Below are 15626 nucleotides of genomic sequence, written 5' to 3'. Positions count from 1 at the left end.
TATGTATGTATGTATGTATGTATGTATGTATACTTGTTGGTCAAAATACTGTTGTCGTAGTTTGATGAGATGTAGAAGTAAATGAAGACGTGTACGTACATGTGCTTAGCTTCCATGGCAACTACACTTCAAATTGCGAATTGTTTTGTGGTTTGTAGGCAGTTATGCCATATAATATGCACATATTTATTTACATATTTTATCCAGCCAATCAGTCTAACTTAGTAATGGTTGATAATTTGAAAGATTTCATAACACACATGATTACCCTCACTTATTTCAACAATTACAATTTTGTTTCTATGGTTACTACTTTTAGATGTTCCATTCGATAATGATATTGCACAACGCGTGCTCGCAATATTCACGCTATGATGGGGGGTACGTCAATTCATGACATCATTGGAAGTCTTTGGAATTCTCTGAAGTTTAACTATTCTTACCCAAGGAAATATTCAATTCACTTCAGTGATAAAAGTGACAGGACGAACTACGTTTAAATTTACTAAATATTGTAAGTCACCCATGTTGTCATACATTATCACCTTGTTATTGATGTCACGTTCCATACAGGCGATTTTATCTGATATTAAAAAATGAACAAAAATCACTTGATTGTAGAATTTTTATATTGAAAATCTATATACACAAATATAAGGAAGTGTCGTGTTGTAATGACAGAGTTTTACAACATAAACATAAAACACTATGCTGAGGAAGAAGAATGAGGTCGTCTGACCTGAAGTGTATAATATTGACTCAAGTGTGACAATATCAAATGATTTAGAGTTTCAATAACTTTACATTTTAGACACCATTTTATAAATATTGAACAGTCACTCGTTACTATGACAATCATAAATCATAATTTAATATGGTGCCGATGGATCAATATAGGAATATGGTGTCGCTACATTTATATTTTGTCAGTGACTTCGAAACGACATTTCTTAATTACCAGAGCAACTGTCCAAATTATTTCGTAATGTTGTTATTTGTAAACCTGGCATTAAATGGCAATGTTAGGTCATTACAATTGACTAAGGGTGATATTTGAAAGAAGCGAACCACAAGTTACCATGACAACTTCATGACAACAGGTAGCACATGTTCGCTGGTAACTTTATTACAGTAGCCATTGACTGGAATTTAATTCATATGTATATTATAAAGACGTAAGTAGTTTGAATAGGTTAGTATTTGTTAGAATTGCATTACATTTTGTTGTTATGGCAACGATATATATCCTATACAATAGCCATCATAGGAATGTTGATTGATTGATTGGTTGATTGATTGATTGATTGAGTGAGTGAGTGAGTGAGTGAGTGAGTGAGTGAGTGAGTGAGTGAGTGAGTGAGTGAGTGAGTGAGTGAGTGAGTGAGTGAGTGAGTGAGTGAGTGAGTGAGTGAGTGAGTGAGTGAGTGATGGACTGAGTGAGTGACTGGCTGGCTGGCTATCTTAATACAGAGGTTTGAATTCAGCGAATTTTAAGTAGTGGCTAAGTATGCTTTGGTATTGATAGAATACTGCGAGTACATTTGAATATGCAGCAAGAAATACATATAAACTCAGCTTGTGTCCCTTTAAGGAACAGGGATGTCCATATGATGTCCATATATAGAATGAAAGGATATTAATAATACAGTATTAGTTATCAAAATGGATACGTCATCTATGTATACATTTTCTTTATTTCAATATTTTACAACTTTACATTTGTCTACAGTGGCCTGTAAATGCCAACACAAGACTTGTAAGTGGAATGTTGCTACTTGCTTGAATATATAACAAATCGGTTATCACATACGTTGCACTGAGAGTGTATACTATGCAATAAAAGTTATGCAGACGTTTTAAACTCAAAACGTTGTCTGGCTCAACAAATACCTTACTAACTTGTAATCGTATTTCTTTATCTAGCCAGACAACAATCTTATCAATATTGCTTCATCTTATTATCTTTCAAGTACAATTGTTATATTTTTAATCCATTTGCATACCTACAAAAATATATATATGATCCGCTGGGATAATGGATAACTGACGCACAGACAGTGTAACAATCTTTGTAAGATTCTTATCATTTCAGACATTGAAAAGAAGGTGTTTTAAGATTTGTGTTGAGACGCGTTAACAAAATGTAGCAATATTAGCTAGTTTTTGTTGTGTGCCAGACAACGTTTTGTTTCAACTCAACATATTTCTATTGTATTTTGAAATGAAGCGTCCTATGAAAAAGAGATTAATTTTGTTGTTGGAAATGCTCCAAATTCGGTGCATGTCTGATGACGTCATTCCTGAAATGTACAACGGCGATACAGTGAAACGCCCAGGTAAACTAAACGTAAAACACACTCGTTTGCTGTCGATATTGTTCAGATAGCTTTAAATTTGTTATTAGCGAATACGTTAAACAAAGAAAAGAACCAAATATTTAAGTAAAAACCACCTACTTCAACATTGTTCAAGTCGTAATAACAGCGGACACTTTTATTAGAAATCATGTTCACCAATTTTCTGACAGAAAGAACGTCACCAGGTCATGGTTTATTTATGGAAACGTTTAAGACATGCGAAGGAAAAGTTTGTATGTCGAATGAAAAGACTCATTCTCAAATACCAAATTCGCCATTGTCATTCTCCAACCATTTCTTTTTACTCTCAATTTAACTTTAATTTCCTGTGCAGGCAAAATGGATCTACGATGCCTTTAACGTGAATATAGAAATATTGCAGCTGCCCTTGTGTATAATTGCAAACTAAAAGGAAACCATGACTTCTCTTGGAAAAGTTTAAGTGAATAGCTATAAAAAAAAAATAGGTTAATTCGACCAAATGGACGGTGTAATGAACACCCAACTGCTGTAACATAAATAACATACATCAACCTGTCAACCGCTCACTGTGTTATAATTTTATTTGTAGATTTCCAATTGCCGACTGCTGCCACCTCATAATTTTTCAATTATCCCCCGATCTGTCTTTGAATAAGCTAAGACATTTTCAAAGACACCTGTAGCCGAAACTGCTATATTGAATACTAAATAGAAACATCGCATATTGTATGTAACACGGCAATTATTTGTGAAATACGCATGGTTTGACACAGGAACCTTCAGAGCATGTGTTCGAAAAATTATTACACGACCTAAATGTCAGATGGCAGAAACTGTAAGTTTTACTGTTTTTTTTTCGTTTGCCTGTTTAAAATGTACCGGGCCTTTAGTGGAACAGATCACTCCTTCAAATTAGCTGAATTACCTGTCGACTAGTCGTTTAACGGATACTGTATAAACAGAATCGGCGTCTGCGTCACGGTGTACATAATCAATTGAATCGATTATCATGGGAGATAGTTGATCACTAGCTGGCTATACTTTAGCTAGTACAACAACTTACATGTACATAACCAAAAATAACAATATAGTTACAATTTAACACATATAAATATACAACCAAGATCGGAAAGTACAGTCTACGCAACATCATTATAATTCAACAACATTCTGCTATTTGACAACACCGCTCAGTGATGAGTATGGTCTACCTATTCATTGAGTCCGAAGTAATAGCATATATGAATGTAACTACAACAGTGTTTCACGAACGTGATAATCAAACAAGGTTACTCTCCACAGTCTGTTGTGTTATCCCAAACAACCAACACAATGTCTGGGACGACGGTTTATTCGAAACTGTATGTCGACACCAAATAAACCATGTCTGCGAGTGAAATATTCTCTATGTGCCTAATACGACCATCATGAGTCTACGGTTGTCGTTAGTACAACAAGGTTATACAACGTGAATTATTTCAGCTTAGTCTAAATTAGATCATTCGGTATTTATGCTTAACAGCATACTAGTCGTTAGCTAGAGTAAATCACACGTCCACTTGCTACATTTGGAACCTGTCAAACATCCATTTGTACTTCTATTTCGCAAATGAGTTGGACATTGATAAAATAGTCTTAAATCTACTGTTCACATATCAACATGACAGGAGTCGGAAATAACATGTACAAGTACATTTAGGAGAAACATAGGTTCTAGGTCGTAACAAAATGGTGGGAAGTAAAAGGTCAGAGATATACCGTATTGCGCACCTTAAAGAGAATGGTGTACGCTTCACAAATGCCCACATCACAATATACAGAATTAGAGAGCTATATGCAATGTCTGTCTGTCTGTCTGTCTGTCTGTCTGTCTGTCTGTCTGTCTGTATGTATGTATGTATGTATGTATGTATGTATGTATGTATGTATGTATGTATGTATGTGTGTGTGTGTGTATGTATGTATGTATAATAATGTGTGTAAGGTAGAATATATATACAATGTGTTTGTGTGTCCAATACAGTATATACGAATCAAAATTAGCAAGCTTAAGATGCATGACGATAAAAAAAATGATCTGGTAGAAAAGTTTTGCCTTGTCACCTTCAACGTTCTTTCTCAAAGTATATAACAACAACACATCCTTATTCCAAAAGATAGTCGGGATTTCTTTTCTAGATGAATTTCCCTAATGTATTTAAAATATGTACATGTGTTTTATATATATATAAAAAAAATCTTTTCAATAGTTTTGTTTAAAAACTGAAATGTACTTTTCATAATTTACCGCTACTCATCAAGCATCTAGCAATATTATTTGGTGAGTTAAGTACACAAGGAGTAAACGGGAAGAAAGATCGCTAACGGAAGGTCAAATGTTTGACGTGAATCACAAAAAGTGTACGCGTCATTGTAACTGTGTAAAACTGTGAACAACACATAGCTAACACTGAAACGAATCCTTCATATATTCGGTAAACAAACATGAAATGCAAGTTTGTTTTCATTCACGCAACTTTAAGATCACAATAGGTATATTGTTAAAACTGCAACCGCTTTGAATAATTTGTGATTAACAATGATGTGATTGTTATAAAGGACCGGCCTCTGATCGGATATGTTCAATGCTCAGGGTGATGGAACCTTGGACACTGTTTTCTCAACTAATAGATCTGTGTAAATACTAGATGTAACATATACATTTGCATTGAAGAAAACTTGAACAGACATGTTTACATATCTATTATCCAGCGACATATGATGTTTGGTCTTTCGTTGAAAGAAGTTAAATAAGGAAACCCTTCCAGAAGAGAAAAAACAACACAATTTTCAACGAACTATACGAGAGTGAAAATGTGACACGCTGCTTACTCTGAATATGAACACATAATGTAAACTTTGATTTTGCGAGTATAGTTATAAATTGTTGCTTAATTGGCAATTATCGTCGCCCAAAGGAATATTTCTTATTTCATTATTTTCTATTTCATTAGGAAGTATTACCAATATTCAAGGTCGTCATCAAAGTTGTGTATACGCAGCTCTAGTTGCTACAGGTAACCAGGCTGTTCAGGGCCTTTTGGAAAATAATGCAGCACCGTGTCTCCCAAGACCATAATGCAAGACATACTTGTAATACAATTGAATCCTAGTATTGAAAAGGATTTAGCAATGCCTAGCAACCAACAAAATAACTGTACCGAGAAAGCACAATAAGTTCACTTCTTACAATAAAACACCTATGTCTATGGCCATTTCATTTCCAGATAGTAATGAAAGGATGCATTCTTGTCATCCCTAAACAAACCCAGAGACATTTAAAAAGTCTGATCAGACAGACTTGTAAAGCATCAGTGTTTGTCTTGATATCTCCCAGCTGACCTGTACGTAGACATTATAAGTCTCAAGGTCACAAGAGTCCTGAATATTGAATTAGTACATTCTTCGCTATGTAAAACTCAACATATGTGTGTAAAAGTACGAAGACATGTTACGTACTAGAGAGTTTGTATTGCAATTAGTACACCAATGTCAAACCAGAATATTTTTTTTCATGAAGCCCGTTTGTTTGTCACAATCTATGAAGTTGTTTGACTTGTTAATTGGGTCTGTCTGTCTGTCTGTCTGTCTGTCTGTCTGTCTGTTAAGATATGTGCTTGTCTTTGATTAGTTCGCCTTACACCTCATAAATTAAAGAAACCGTGACTAAAGACACACTCTGTGGAAATTCAACGTCATTTTTTTTCTCAAATAGGCTTTCTGCCAAGGAATAGCTTGCCTTATAATTTAGTAAATGCGCCCATCATAAACTCTTTCAAGTCAAGACTGGACAGGCAAAGCTTCTTCTCTATGATTATTCTGTGTACCACTACCAATACCGTCGCACAGGAAAATATGCACTGGGTTAATTCACTCTTAAACAATCAATAAAACTATAAACAAGTGTTTGACCTACAACATATAACGTATACTATGGTGATGATGATGATGATGATGACGATGATGATGACTTCAGGACGTTTCCTCTCTATTTGTACCACACAAAAATAAAAGATAATGTGAGCATATCTATTCATTGTGTTGTTTTACATGGAACAATCAACATGGCCATAGACAACTAAAGACGTATAACTGTATATACATGTGTATAAGAAACCTGCAAACATACATGAAGAACACAACCAACTATTATATATCAATTACGAAATCACACTAAGATTCCCCCAGCTACGCTGCACCTTTACTCACCTGACTTAAAAGTCGAAAGCATTTAACGATTTGAAAACACATTCCGTGGATTGGTAGATAACGGAGGAACAATTCACACAAAGGAAGAAGCTATTTTACAAGTCGTTGTATAGAACAATTGATGTTAACATGTCATTGGTGTGGTACACTGTGTTTTTATGTATGTATGTATGTATGTATGTATGTATGTATGTATGTATGTATGTATGTATGTATGAGTGTTTGTGAGTGATCACATACATGAAGAACAAACGTATCTTTTGATGTTTTCCATTGACTTGTTTCTGTTTGTTTGTTTGTTTGTTTGTTGTTTGTTTGTTTGTTTGTTTGTTTGTTTGTTGTAAACAAAGCACCATATTTAGACCGAATCCCTTGTGATTCTCCAACGCTACCGTGACCTACTATGTAACATGTTTTTGATATGATTTATACATATTAATATTGATTACTGTGAGAACTCAAGCAATCATAGTTAGGTTTAAATCAATGATAGTAAGAAACATAAAACCAAATGGGTCAACTCAAAAACTGATAACTGGGCAATGTTCTTTTTATTACCACCGAGGGAGATGGACGAATGTTTTCAGAAGTATTGATGGATTTAGTTGGAATTTTGTGAGAAAAAATTATTTAAAATTAGTTATTGAAATTTTGGTGGATATTCAATGCAGCTGGATTGTTTTGAAAATTTGAATAGTTTAGAAATAGCATGACTATCAGTTACTGAACTCCAAGCCTTGAGGAAGCACCTCTTTGGGGTTTTTTTCGAGAGAGTACAACCGGCTGACTTGGCGAACTGCTCCGCATTACGGGAGGTAGGTACTTCACTAAGTATCCTCTATAGCTGTTTATGTTCGACAGTAATTATTGCTCAATGAATTGTTGGCAACTTGATCACACCTTTCTGCACATGCATGTACAAATGTACCATCAGCACGGGGTATCTTGCCACAGAAGTTCAGATTTAAATTCAAGTGGAAATTAATATAAGAAGTAATATGGAAATCTTTCAATACAAAACATTATCGTATTTCAAATCACTCCAACTTATTTCATTTTGGCAATCTAGCACCGATGTCGCAAAAACAACAGCGATGACAGTAAGAACATGATACCAGTGATATCAATCACACCTGTGTATACAATACATGAATGTAATGGATGTACATGTAACCCACAACTACAATTAAATCACGAAACCCGAAACAAAACGTTGTCTGTCGCGATAAAAATCTTTCTAACGGTGCTATAGTTTATCGATTGGCTCTCACCAACAGAGAGATTTGTCCAGCAAAACGAAAAATGTAGCAATACTAGTAAGATTTCTGTCGAGCCAGATGATAACATGAAGCGTTTATTGGTAGTTGAGTCAGACGTTGAAATGTAGCAATAATAGTAAAAAATAAGTATTGAGTGTAATAAAGGTACAATGTCTAACACACCCATTCCACGCTTGTATATATGTGTTAAAATCAATTATGAATTATTCCCCTCACGTGTCCACGGTAATGCCTTGAAAAACATTAAAGTGGCCATATGGATGATGATTGGGAATTTATTTTGGAGTTTTAATTTATGAAACTATTTTATCATTATTCCTAATTGAAAAATCAATGTGAAACAACATATATGCCAAGTTCGTGTTTGTAACTCTATAAATTGCAGTGGATCATTAAAAATGTGTACAATCGACGCTTTCATTGTACATGCAATATAAGAAACTGTTTACACATTGTTTAGGTTTGTGCACTACACTGAGTTACAACACGCATTTGAATTAATTTCCTTTCACATTGATTTTTCAATTTCAAAAAAAAAAATTGTTTAAAATTTATGAATTCAAATACCAAAATAAATACCCAATCTTCATCCATATGGCCGTTTTAATGAAATATTTAATTGCAAGTCGATGAATCTTGGTGGAAAGAGAAACGCAGTAAAATTCTTCTTCTCAGTAAAACCTTACGCCAAATTTGACCTCTCATCTTAAAATTTATAATTGTGTAATCAGCTCGATATAGACCGTTATCAATATATCACTCTTCGTAATATACGCTTGTCGCCAACACTGCAATTTCATACAGCGACAATCTAATTTATGGATAACAATATGTAAATTAGATACTCATGAGTTCGAAAGCGTTTCTTTTGAACAGGAATTTTATGAGTTTTGGCACATTCGTTTCAATGATAAGGCTGCTGTTTTCAAGAGGCTCAGTGCTTCAGTTCGAATTTTGCTTCACGGACGTACATGTTTGGACGGAAGTAATTGCACAACTCACAATTTGCAGAATGGTAAAAACAAGAACACATTCCCGTGCAACAAAATAACCGAGAACAGTGTAGAGAATGAATTTTCATTCTGTATTGCTCAATAACGAACATACCAATTACGTTTCCCTGGAGTAATTAAACAAACAGACATGTTTTTGTCATAACCAATACTATTTAATGAACGCATGAATAAAAATCGCATCAATAAATCTAAACAGAGAGCTCGAGCCGGCAAATATCTGAGCCGTGTTATGGTTGTTCACCACGGAATGAAATACAGTTAATTGGATGTTATTGTCTACAACTCGCTACTCTCTGTGACAAAGGTCTACCTTTAGAGCGAAGAGGTTTGTACTGTTTAAATCTCATGATTAGCCAATGCAGCACATGGTGCAAAATCAATGTAAAATAATATTGCTAAACTACAGCTGACAGATGTAACGATAAAATGACAATATTGTGACTTCAATGGAAGAATAGAGGGGGGTATTATGTACCTTGACTACAAGTCGGCTTTTATCTCAGTCAAAAGACTAATATTCCCAATAGGAATGTTCGTTTTATTAAATACTAGTAGAGGGGTTTACTGTAAGCACAAGTAATTATATCTGCAATTCATTACCAGTGCAAAGTCAATCAAAATGTAAAGTTGAAATTGTCGGAAATGAGAGAGAGAGAGAGAGAGAGAGAGAGAGAGAGAGAGAGAGAGAGAGAGAGAGAGAGAGAGAGAGAGAGAGAGAGAGAGAGAGAGAGGGGGGGGGTTGGGGTGGAGAGGTGTACAGTTAATACAATTAGTCTGTCAGACTGTGGGATGGACAAATAAACAAATAAACAATGAAAAATCAATGTATTCTAGCCTATGCAAATATTTACATATTTACATAGACAAGAATACATTAAATGTTTTCATTGTTTATTACTTTTTCCTTCACACACACACACACACACACACACACACACACACACACACACACACACATACATATATACATATGTATATATGCATATGTATATATACATATGTATATATACATATATATATATATATATATATATATATATATATATATATATATATATATATATATATATATATATATATATATATATATACATGTACATACACATTTGTGTAATTGTTGGGTTGCTACACAGATGTTGATATGCAATGTATACCAGTCCTGTGTATGTGTATAGATTGGCCAAAAGACATAGTTTAAAGACACACTCATCAATCACACAACATGCGACTGATCACCGTGCTGCTAGTTGTAATTCACCCCAAATCAAGAGATAAATTAATAAAAAATTAATTTTCGATAAGATGAATTATTACAACTACCGTGTGGTTCGTGATAGATCGATCTAAACATAAAGGTTGTGTACGTTTGTACGACAATTTACGACTGTGACTCGAATCCGATAACCGTTCACCAACATTTCCTGGCGTATCAATTAGCTAAGACCTCTGCGTGTGGAATTCAAATGTGACGAATGGTTACGGAAGTTGATTCCACGACTGACAGTAACTATGGTTATTATCAAACACAAAGGCTCAATTTACATTATTCAATTTTCGTTGAGGAAGTTAATGTAATTTAGGAAACTGAGAGAAATCTTAATTTTCCTTAAATGGACGTTTGGGCATAGTTCACATACATATGTAAATTAAGGCAGTTACTGCGTATTTTCGGTACAAAATTGTTACAGTATTTTAAAAATCTGATAATACAAAATATATCGACAATCTCTACAAAAGTGCAGCTTAGTGAGGTTAACAGACGGTAAAGAAAACAAATATTCAGAAGATTTTCTTGATCAAGGCAAGGTCAAACTCAGTCTGTCAAAGGTTGCAATAAGGACGATGCCAATAACATTATAAACAGGTGCTGAACGTTCAAAGACAAGGCCGTTTCACACAAGATTCTATGCTGATATGAGGTGTTTACACACGCAAAAGAAACGCCTACATGTATGTTATTCACCTATCAAGGTTACATGGTATAATATACGAGGTAAGCTGAAAAGGGACTCTTCGAAAACCGTACCAAAAACAACATTGCTACTTTTTATCCTCCGCCTCAACAAAAGGCGTCCTATATACACACATCATTTGATCGATCCGAAATCTTACTATCAAACACTGCTAAAGGATTATCATGTAAATATGGTACTAGATTTTTCGCCAGAAGATACAATGTAGCAATGACAGTAAGATTTTTGTCGACTCATAAAATAAAATGAAACCATGTTTAATAGTATTAGATTGTTGTCGAGCCTGCCGATAAAATGTAGCAATATTGGTAAGATATTTGTCAAGTCAGACTATAGAATGTTGACTCAGACGATGAAATGTAGCAATGTTAGTAAGCTTTTTGTCAAGTCAGACGATACACATGTACCAATGTGAGATTTTTGTAGAACCAGACGATAAAACATAGCAATGTCGGTAAGATTTTTGTCAAGCAGGCGATAAAATGTAACAATATTGGTAACTTAAGGTTTTTATGAAGCCTACAAACGTTCTGTTTCAAGTTATATTATCTGGTTTCTATTGTGTAATATTGGACTTTGCTTTCGTGTTCTCAACACAGCAGAACAGATTAGAGTCACCTGAGGTCACCAAATCTCTAAAATAATTATCGATACTCATTTGGAGCTGATTAAGTCCAAAAAGCCTATTTGTAGAGTGGTTTGTAGGAAAATTACTTGATTAACGGGGTGAAATCTAAGGTCATTTCAATGTATTGAGTTTCTGTATTAGATTAGGTAACATGTGACATAATTAAAGTTGCCAGCAGCAAAGCCATTGGCACATATATTTTTGACTTCTCTGCTGAGACCATACCGCCCTCGCTTACGATATCAATCGGAAACACAGAAATATGGAAATACACAAAACAACAGACTATGACGACAAAAACCCGAAAGTCTACACCAGAACCTAACACTAATATTGAATATATGCCACTGCATATTTTAAAAGTGAAAGCTACTCTATACACTGAAGTGCCTTTTGCCAAATTATTAAATTAGCTCTAGAAAGGGCACGGTGCGTTTAAAATTATGTTTCCCTCATTTTATATTTTTAAAAGAAGAGATAAAGCGATGTCTTTTAGCATATCGACAAATGTGTGATCTTTCCTGTGTCTTTGTACAAGGCTTGCGTTGTAAAGGTTAGATCTCGTACACAAGATGCCTCCAAGGGAAAACGCTATCCATTGTCATCTGCTATCATACCTTTTTTGTGTGTTGTCCAAACTGATTTCTATGACGGGGTATCCTCTTCAGAAATTTTAAGGACAGCTATTGTTAGTTTTTTTTTCTTCTAACAATAACCGCTTTGGGGCAAGTACTTTAAAGACACCACCACTCCCAGGGTGACACCGATTTCAACCGTCGCCAAAGGAAACGTGACCCTTTCCACTTGTATGAGTGTAACGCTTTTTGCTTTAAGCTTGACGACGTACTTATATTGTTTAGCTTTACTAGATACGGGTATCATTAGTTACGGTTTACGAGAGAAGAGGGCAATTACATGAGAAATTATGGCTAATGTGCTTTAACCAAACTAGCATTGCACGGATGATAGGAGAAACCATGAAGACTGTTCTTGAATTCGAGAAGAATGTGGTCGAGAAACAATCATATATAACGCGTAAAGAGGTTTCAGAAAACTTATCCTCGAGGCCGTCTATTGTCATGCTCGTGAAATACGATATAGGCAGTCTGTAAGTCTTTGTGAAACCCCCGTTGACTTATTGTTGTTGTCATGGGATGATTTGGACACGTAGAGCAGTCGAAGAAAAACGAGATAGTGTCGATAATAGTGTTATAAATTAAAACCACGGATAAAGTACAAATCATTTGCATCGTTGGCAATGTATATGATTGTTGTCCAAATACCTCTCTTCTCTTTTCATCCGCGCGGCCCCTCGGAAAAAAAAATCATATATACAGTAGAAAGTTACTTTGCTATCCATCATTAAAATTACATATATTCCAATATCATTAGGTAATATCCTTATGCAGTTGGTTGCCTGAAGGTTAATGAACTTTGTAGAAATTCATTAAAGGAAGGAACTGCGTGATTTGTGCGAGGAAAGGCAAGGGGGAAATGGCTGTTGAAGATTGCCTATATGTTATCATGACTCAACTCCGGGTATATTGAAATCATTATTTCGCCTTTAGCTACTCGTAGATTATTATAAAACCCTGCCGACATCTTCACCAGTTCAAAGATCTGGAACAGGATGGATGTTTCTGTATGTACCTGCATTGCAAGGAAACACTTTATCTATTGATTCATTATGTACATTTAATGTGAATGTGATCATCAGATTGGTTTGATTTGATTTGATTTGATTTGATTTGAAGAATAGAAGTACGGTTGGTATCCTGTAAGGACACCAAGTGATGCACAGTGATTTGCATTTATGACAGTCGCAATTACTCCTCAAAAGTTTAATTATAAGTAACTACTATCATGATACGCCACGCGCGCGTGTATGTGTGTGTGTGTGTGTGTGTGTGTGTGTGTGTGTGTGTGTGTGAGGGAGAGAGAGAGAGCAACAGTCTGAACAATAAAATAAAATAATACAAATGTAATATTATTGTTCATTCGGTATTATAGGCATGGATCTTAAATGTGCATATCTAAATGAAAATAATGGTTTATGTCTTAAGGCACTACAAGTGTATTCAACACATAATATAAATGTTTACCAACACCTCCCCCGCACTCCCAGTTACCGAATAACCTCGAGTGACTAGGACGGAGTATCACAGACATGTCTGTCTGTCTGTCTGTCTGTCTGTCTGTCTGTCTGTCTGTCTGTCTGTCTATCTGTCTGTCTGTGCGTTCATGCATGCATGTTTGCATGTGTGTATGCATGTGTGTATGCATGCATGTATGTATGTGTGTGTGTATGTATGTATGTATGTATGTATGTATGTATGTATGTATGTATGTATGTATGTATGTCTGTCTGTCTGTCTGTCTGTCTGTCTGTCTGTACGTACGTCCGTACGTACGTATGTATGTATGTATGTATGTATGTATGTATGTATGTATGTATGTATGTATGTATGTATGTATGTATGTATGTATGTTTCTATTTATTTGTTATCTGTGTACATATATGTTAGGATTCATTAACGTTGTGATTGAATAAGCGTCTAGTTATTGTTTAGCATACGATTTCCATTTTATAATGTAATGGTCAGTCAGATATAAAACTATGATTGAATTGAATGCTGATTCTAAGAGTAACTTAGATTTGGATTTGTGTACAGCTCCGTTTTCAATGTACACTTCCCGGTTTGTGTGTGTATAAGCATTCTGTGGTCACGCAGTACATACATTAACCGCAATAATTCCCACTTTAGGGAACACTCAACATCGTTGACTTATAAATTCCTACTTAACTTCCCTTTCATGATATATATAGCACTATAGTGGCAAAGCCCGAGCAGTAAAATAAACCACAAATAAAAGTTGTATATGTTACTTACATATGAAATCATTGGTTGGTTCCAGGCAGCAGCAACTTGTGCCTCTATGGTACAGTAACGCTCAGGCCCAAAGACCACAATTGGTCTATTCACATTGCAAGGTTCCTCCGTAATTCCCATGCTTGTGTACGCTTTTAAGGCAGTTTCTTCGGTGCGCCTAATACCCAGGAATGGCTGTCCAGTTTGAGTATCAACTATATCAAAATCGTAGCCTGGTAATAAGGAGGTATCATTTTTTACTACATCCAACGCATACATCAAACCTCCTGCAACGAAATCTCTCGCATTGGTACCAAACAAATAACTCAAGAAGCCCACTGATATAGTACCGTTCGTTTGACACGCTACTAAATGCGCGAAGAAAACGCAAACCGTAGATATTGAGGTTATCCACTGCATGGTGAGAAGGCGTTGATTTGGTAGCACGGCAATCGAGAGGTTTCCCGGCCCCGTGTGTCCTTAGACGTCAGAGAGGTCCCAAACTCCAAACTCGATCGGGTTTACATAATTCCTATAGTCGTCCGATGAGCAAGCAAGGAAACTTGGTCTGTACAGCAACAACTATTTTCAATTATGCACGAAATGTCCTAAAAATTAAGACACGCACTGGCCCAATACGCCCTACACTAATAAACTGTGATTCTAAAAAAAAACACCTCAAACTATCAACCCTTCGCGGCAACCCGTAGAACTGAAGTTTTTCACGATCGATAGAGTAATTCGATTTTGCTTCACACACCTAGACCCGAATAATGCTCACTCACGGTTGTCCTGGGCGGTGTCGTAAACATAATTATTTTTCCACGTCATGAATTAATAGTATAGACAAGCTGAATATGCACACATGTCATTACAAAAGATCGCTTTGTGCGCTTCCTGGCGAAAACCAGTGAATGGAGATCAGTTTCAGTTTTAAAAAAAAGAGACCACTCTACTATGGGAGAGCTGACGATACTAAAGATGAAGGTTAGTCTGCCGTCAAGAGTTTGATAAGGCCTATTCAATACCTTTCTAAAGGTACCGTCAATAGTAACTGGGGACCGTTGGATACCGACAGATAGAAGAGACGCTAGATTGTGTATCAAACATAACACAAATCAGTCATTGTGTTTGTTTAGAATTCACCTGGTTTGCTCATTACAAGGGTCGGGAGTTTTGACAAACCATGTGACGTATTTGATATGTAAATCGACCGCGGCAGATGTGTATGTAGCTACCGATGTCCTGCTTGGTTAGTTCTATTGCAGTATA

The 15626-nt window shown here is 35.5% G+C and overlaps 1 protein-coding gene across 1 annotated transcript in view; it reads right to left on the bottom strand.

Moving 5' to 3' along the window:
• LOC144435853 (speract receptor-like) overlaps positions 1–15208 on the bottom strand; it is a 98504-nt gene extending 83296 nt beyond the window's left edge. The window contains exon 1 of the mRNA XM_078124490.1: positions 14376–15208. Coding sequence (XP_077980616.1) covers positions 14376–14774 — 399 coding nt within the window. The 5' untranslated portion in view covers positions 14775–15208. The remainder of the gene's footprint in view (positions 1–14375) is intronic.
• Positions 15209–15626: the final 418 nt, after the last annotated feature.

The sequence above is a fragment of the Glandiceps talaboti genome, chromosome 5 (genome assembly GCF_964340395.1).
Source record: "Glandiceps talaboti chromosome 5, keGlaTala1.1, whole genome shotgun sequence".
NCBI lineage: Eukaryota > Metazoa > Hemichordata > Enteropneusta > Spengelidae > Glandiceps > Glandiceps talaboti.
This window is presented reverse-complemented; position numbering and strand designations above follow the sequence as displayed.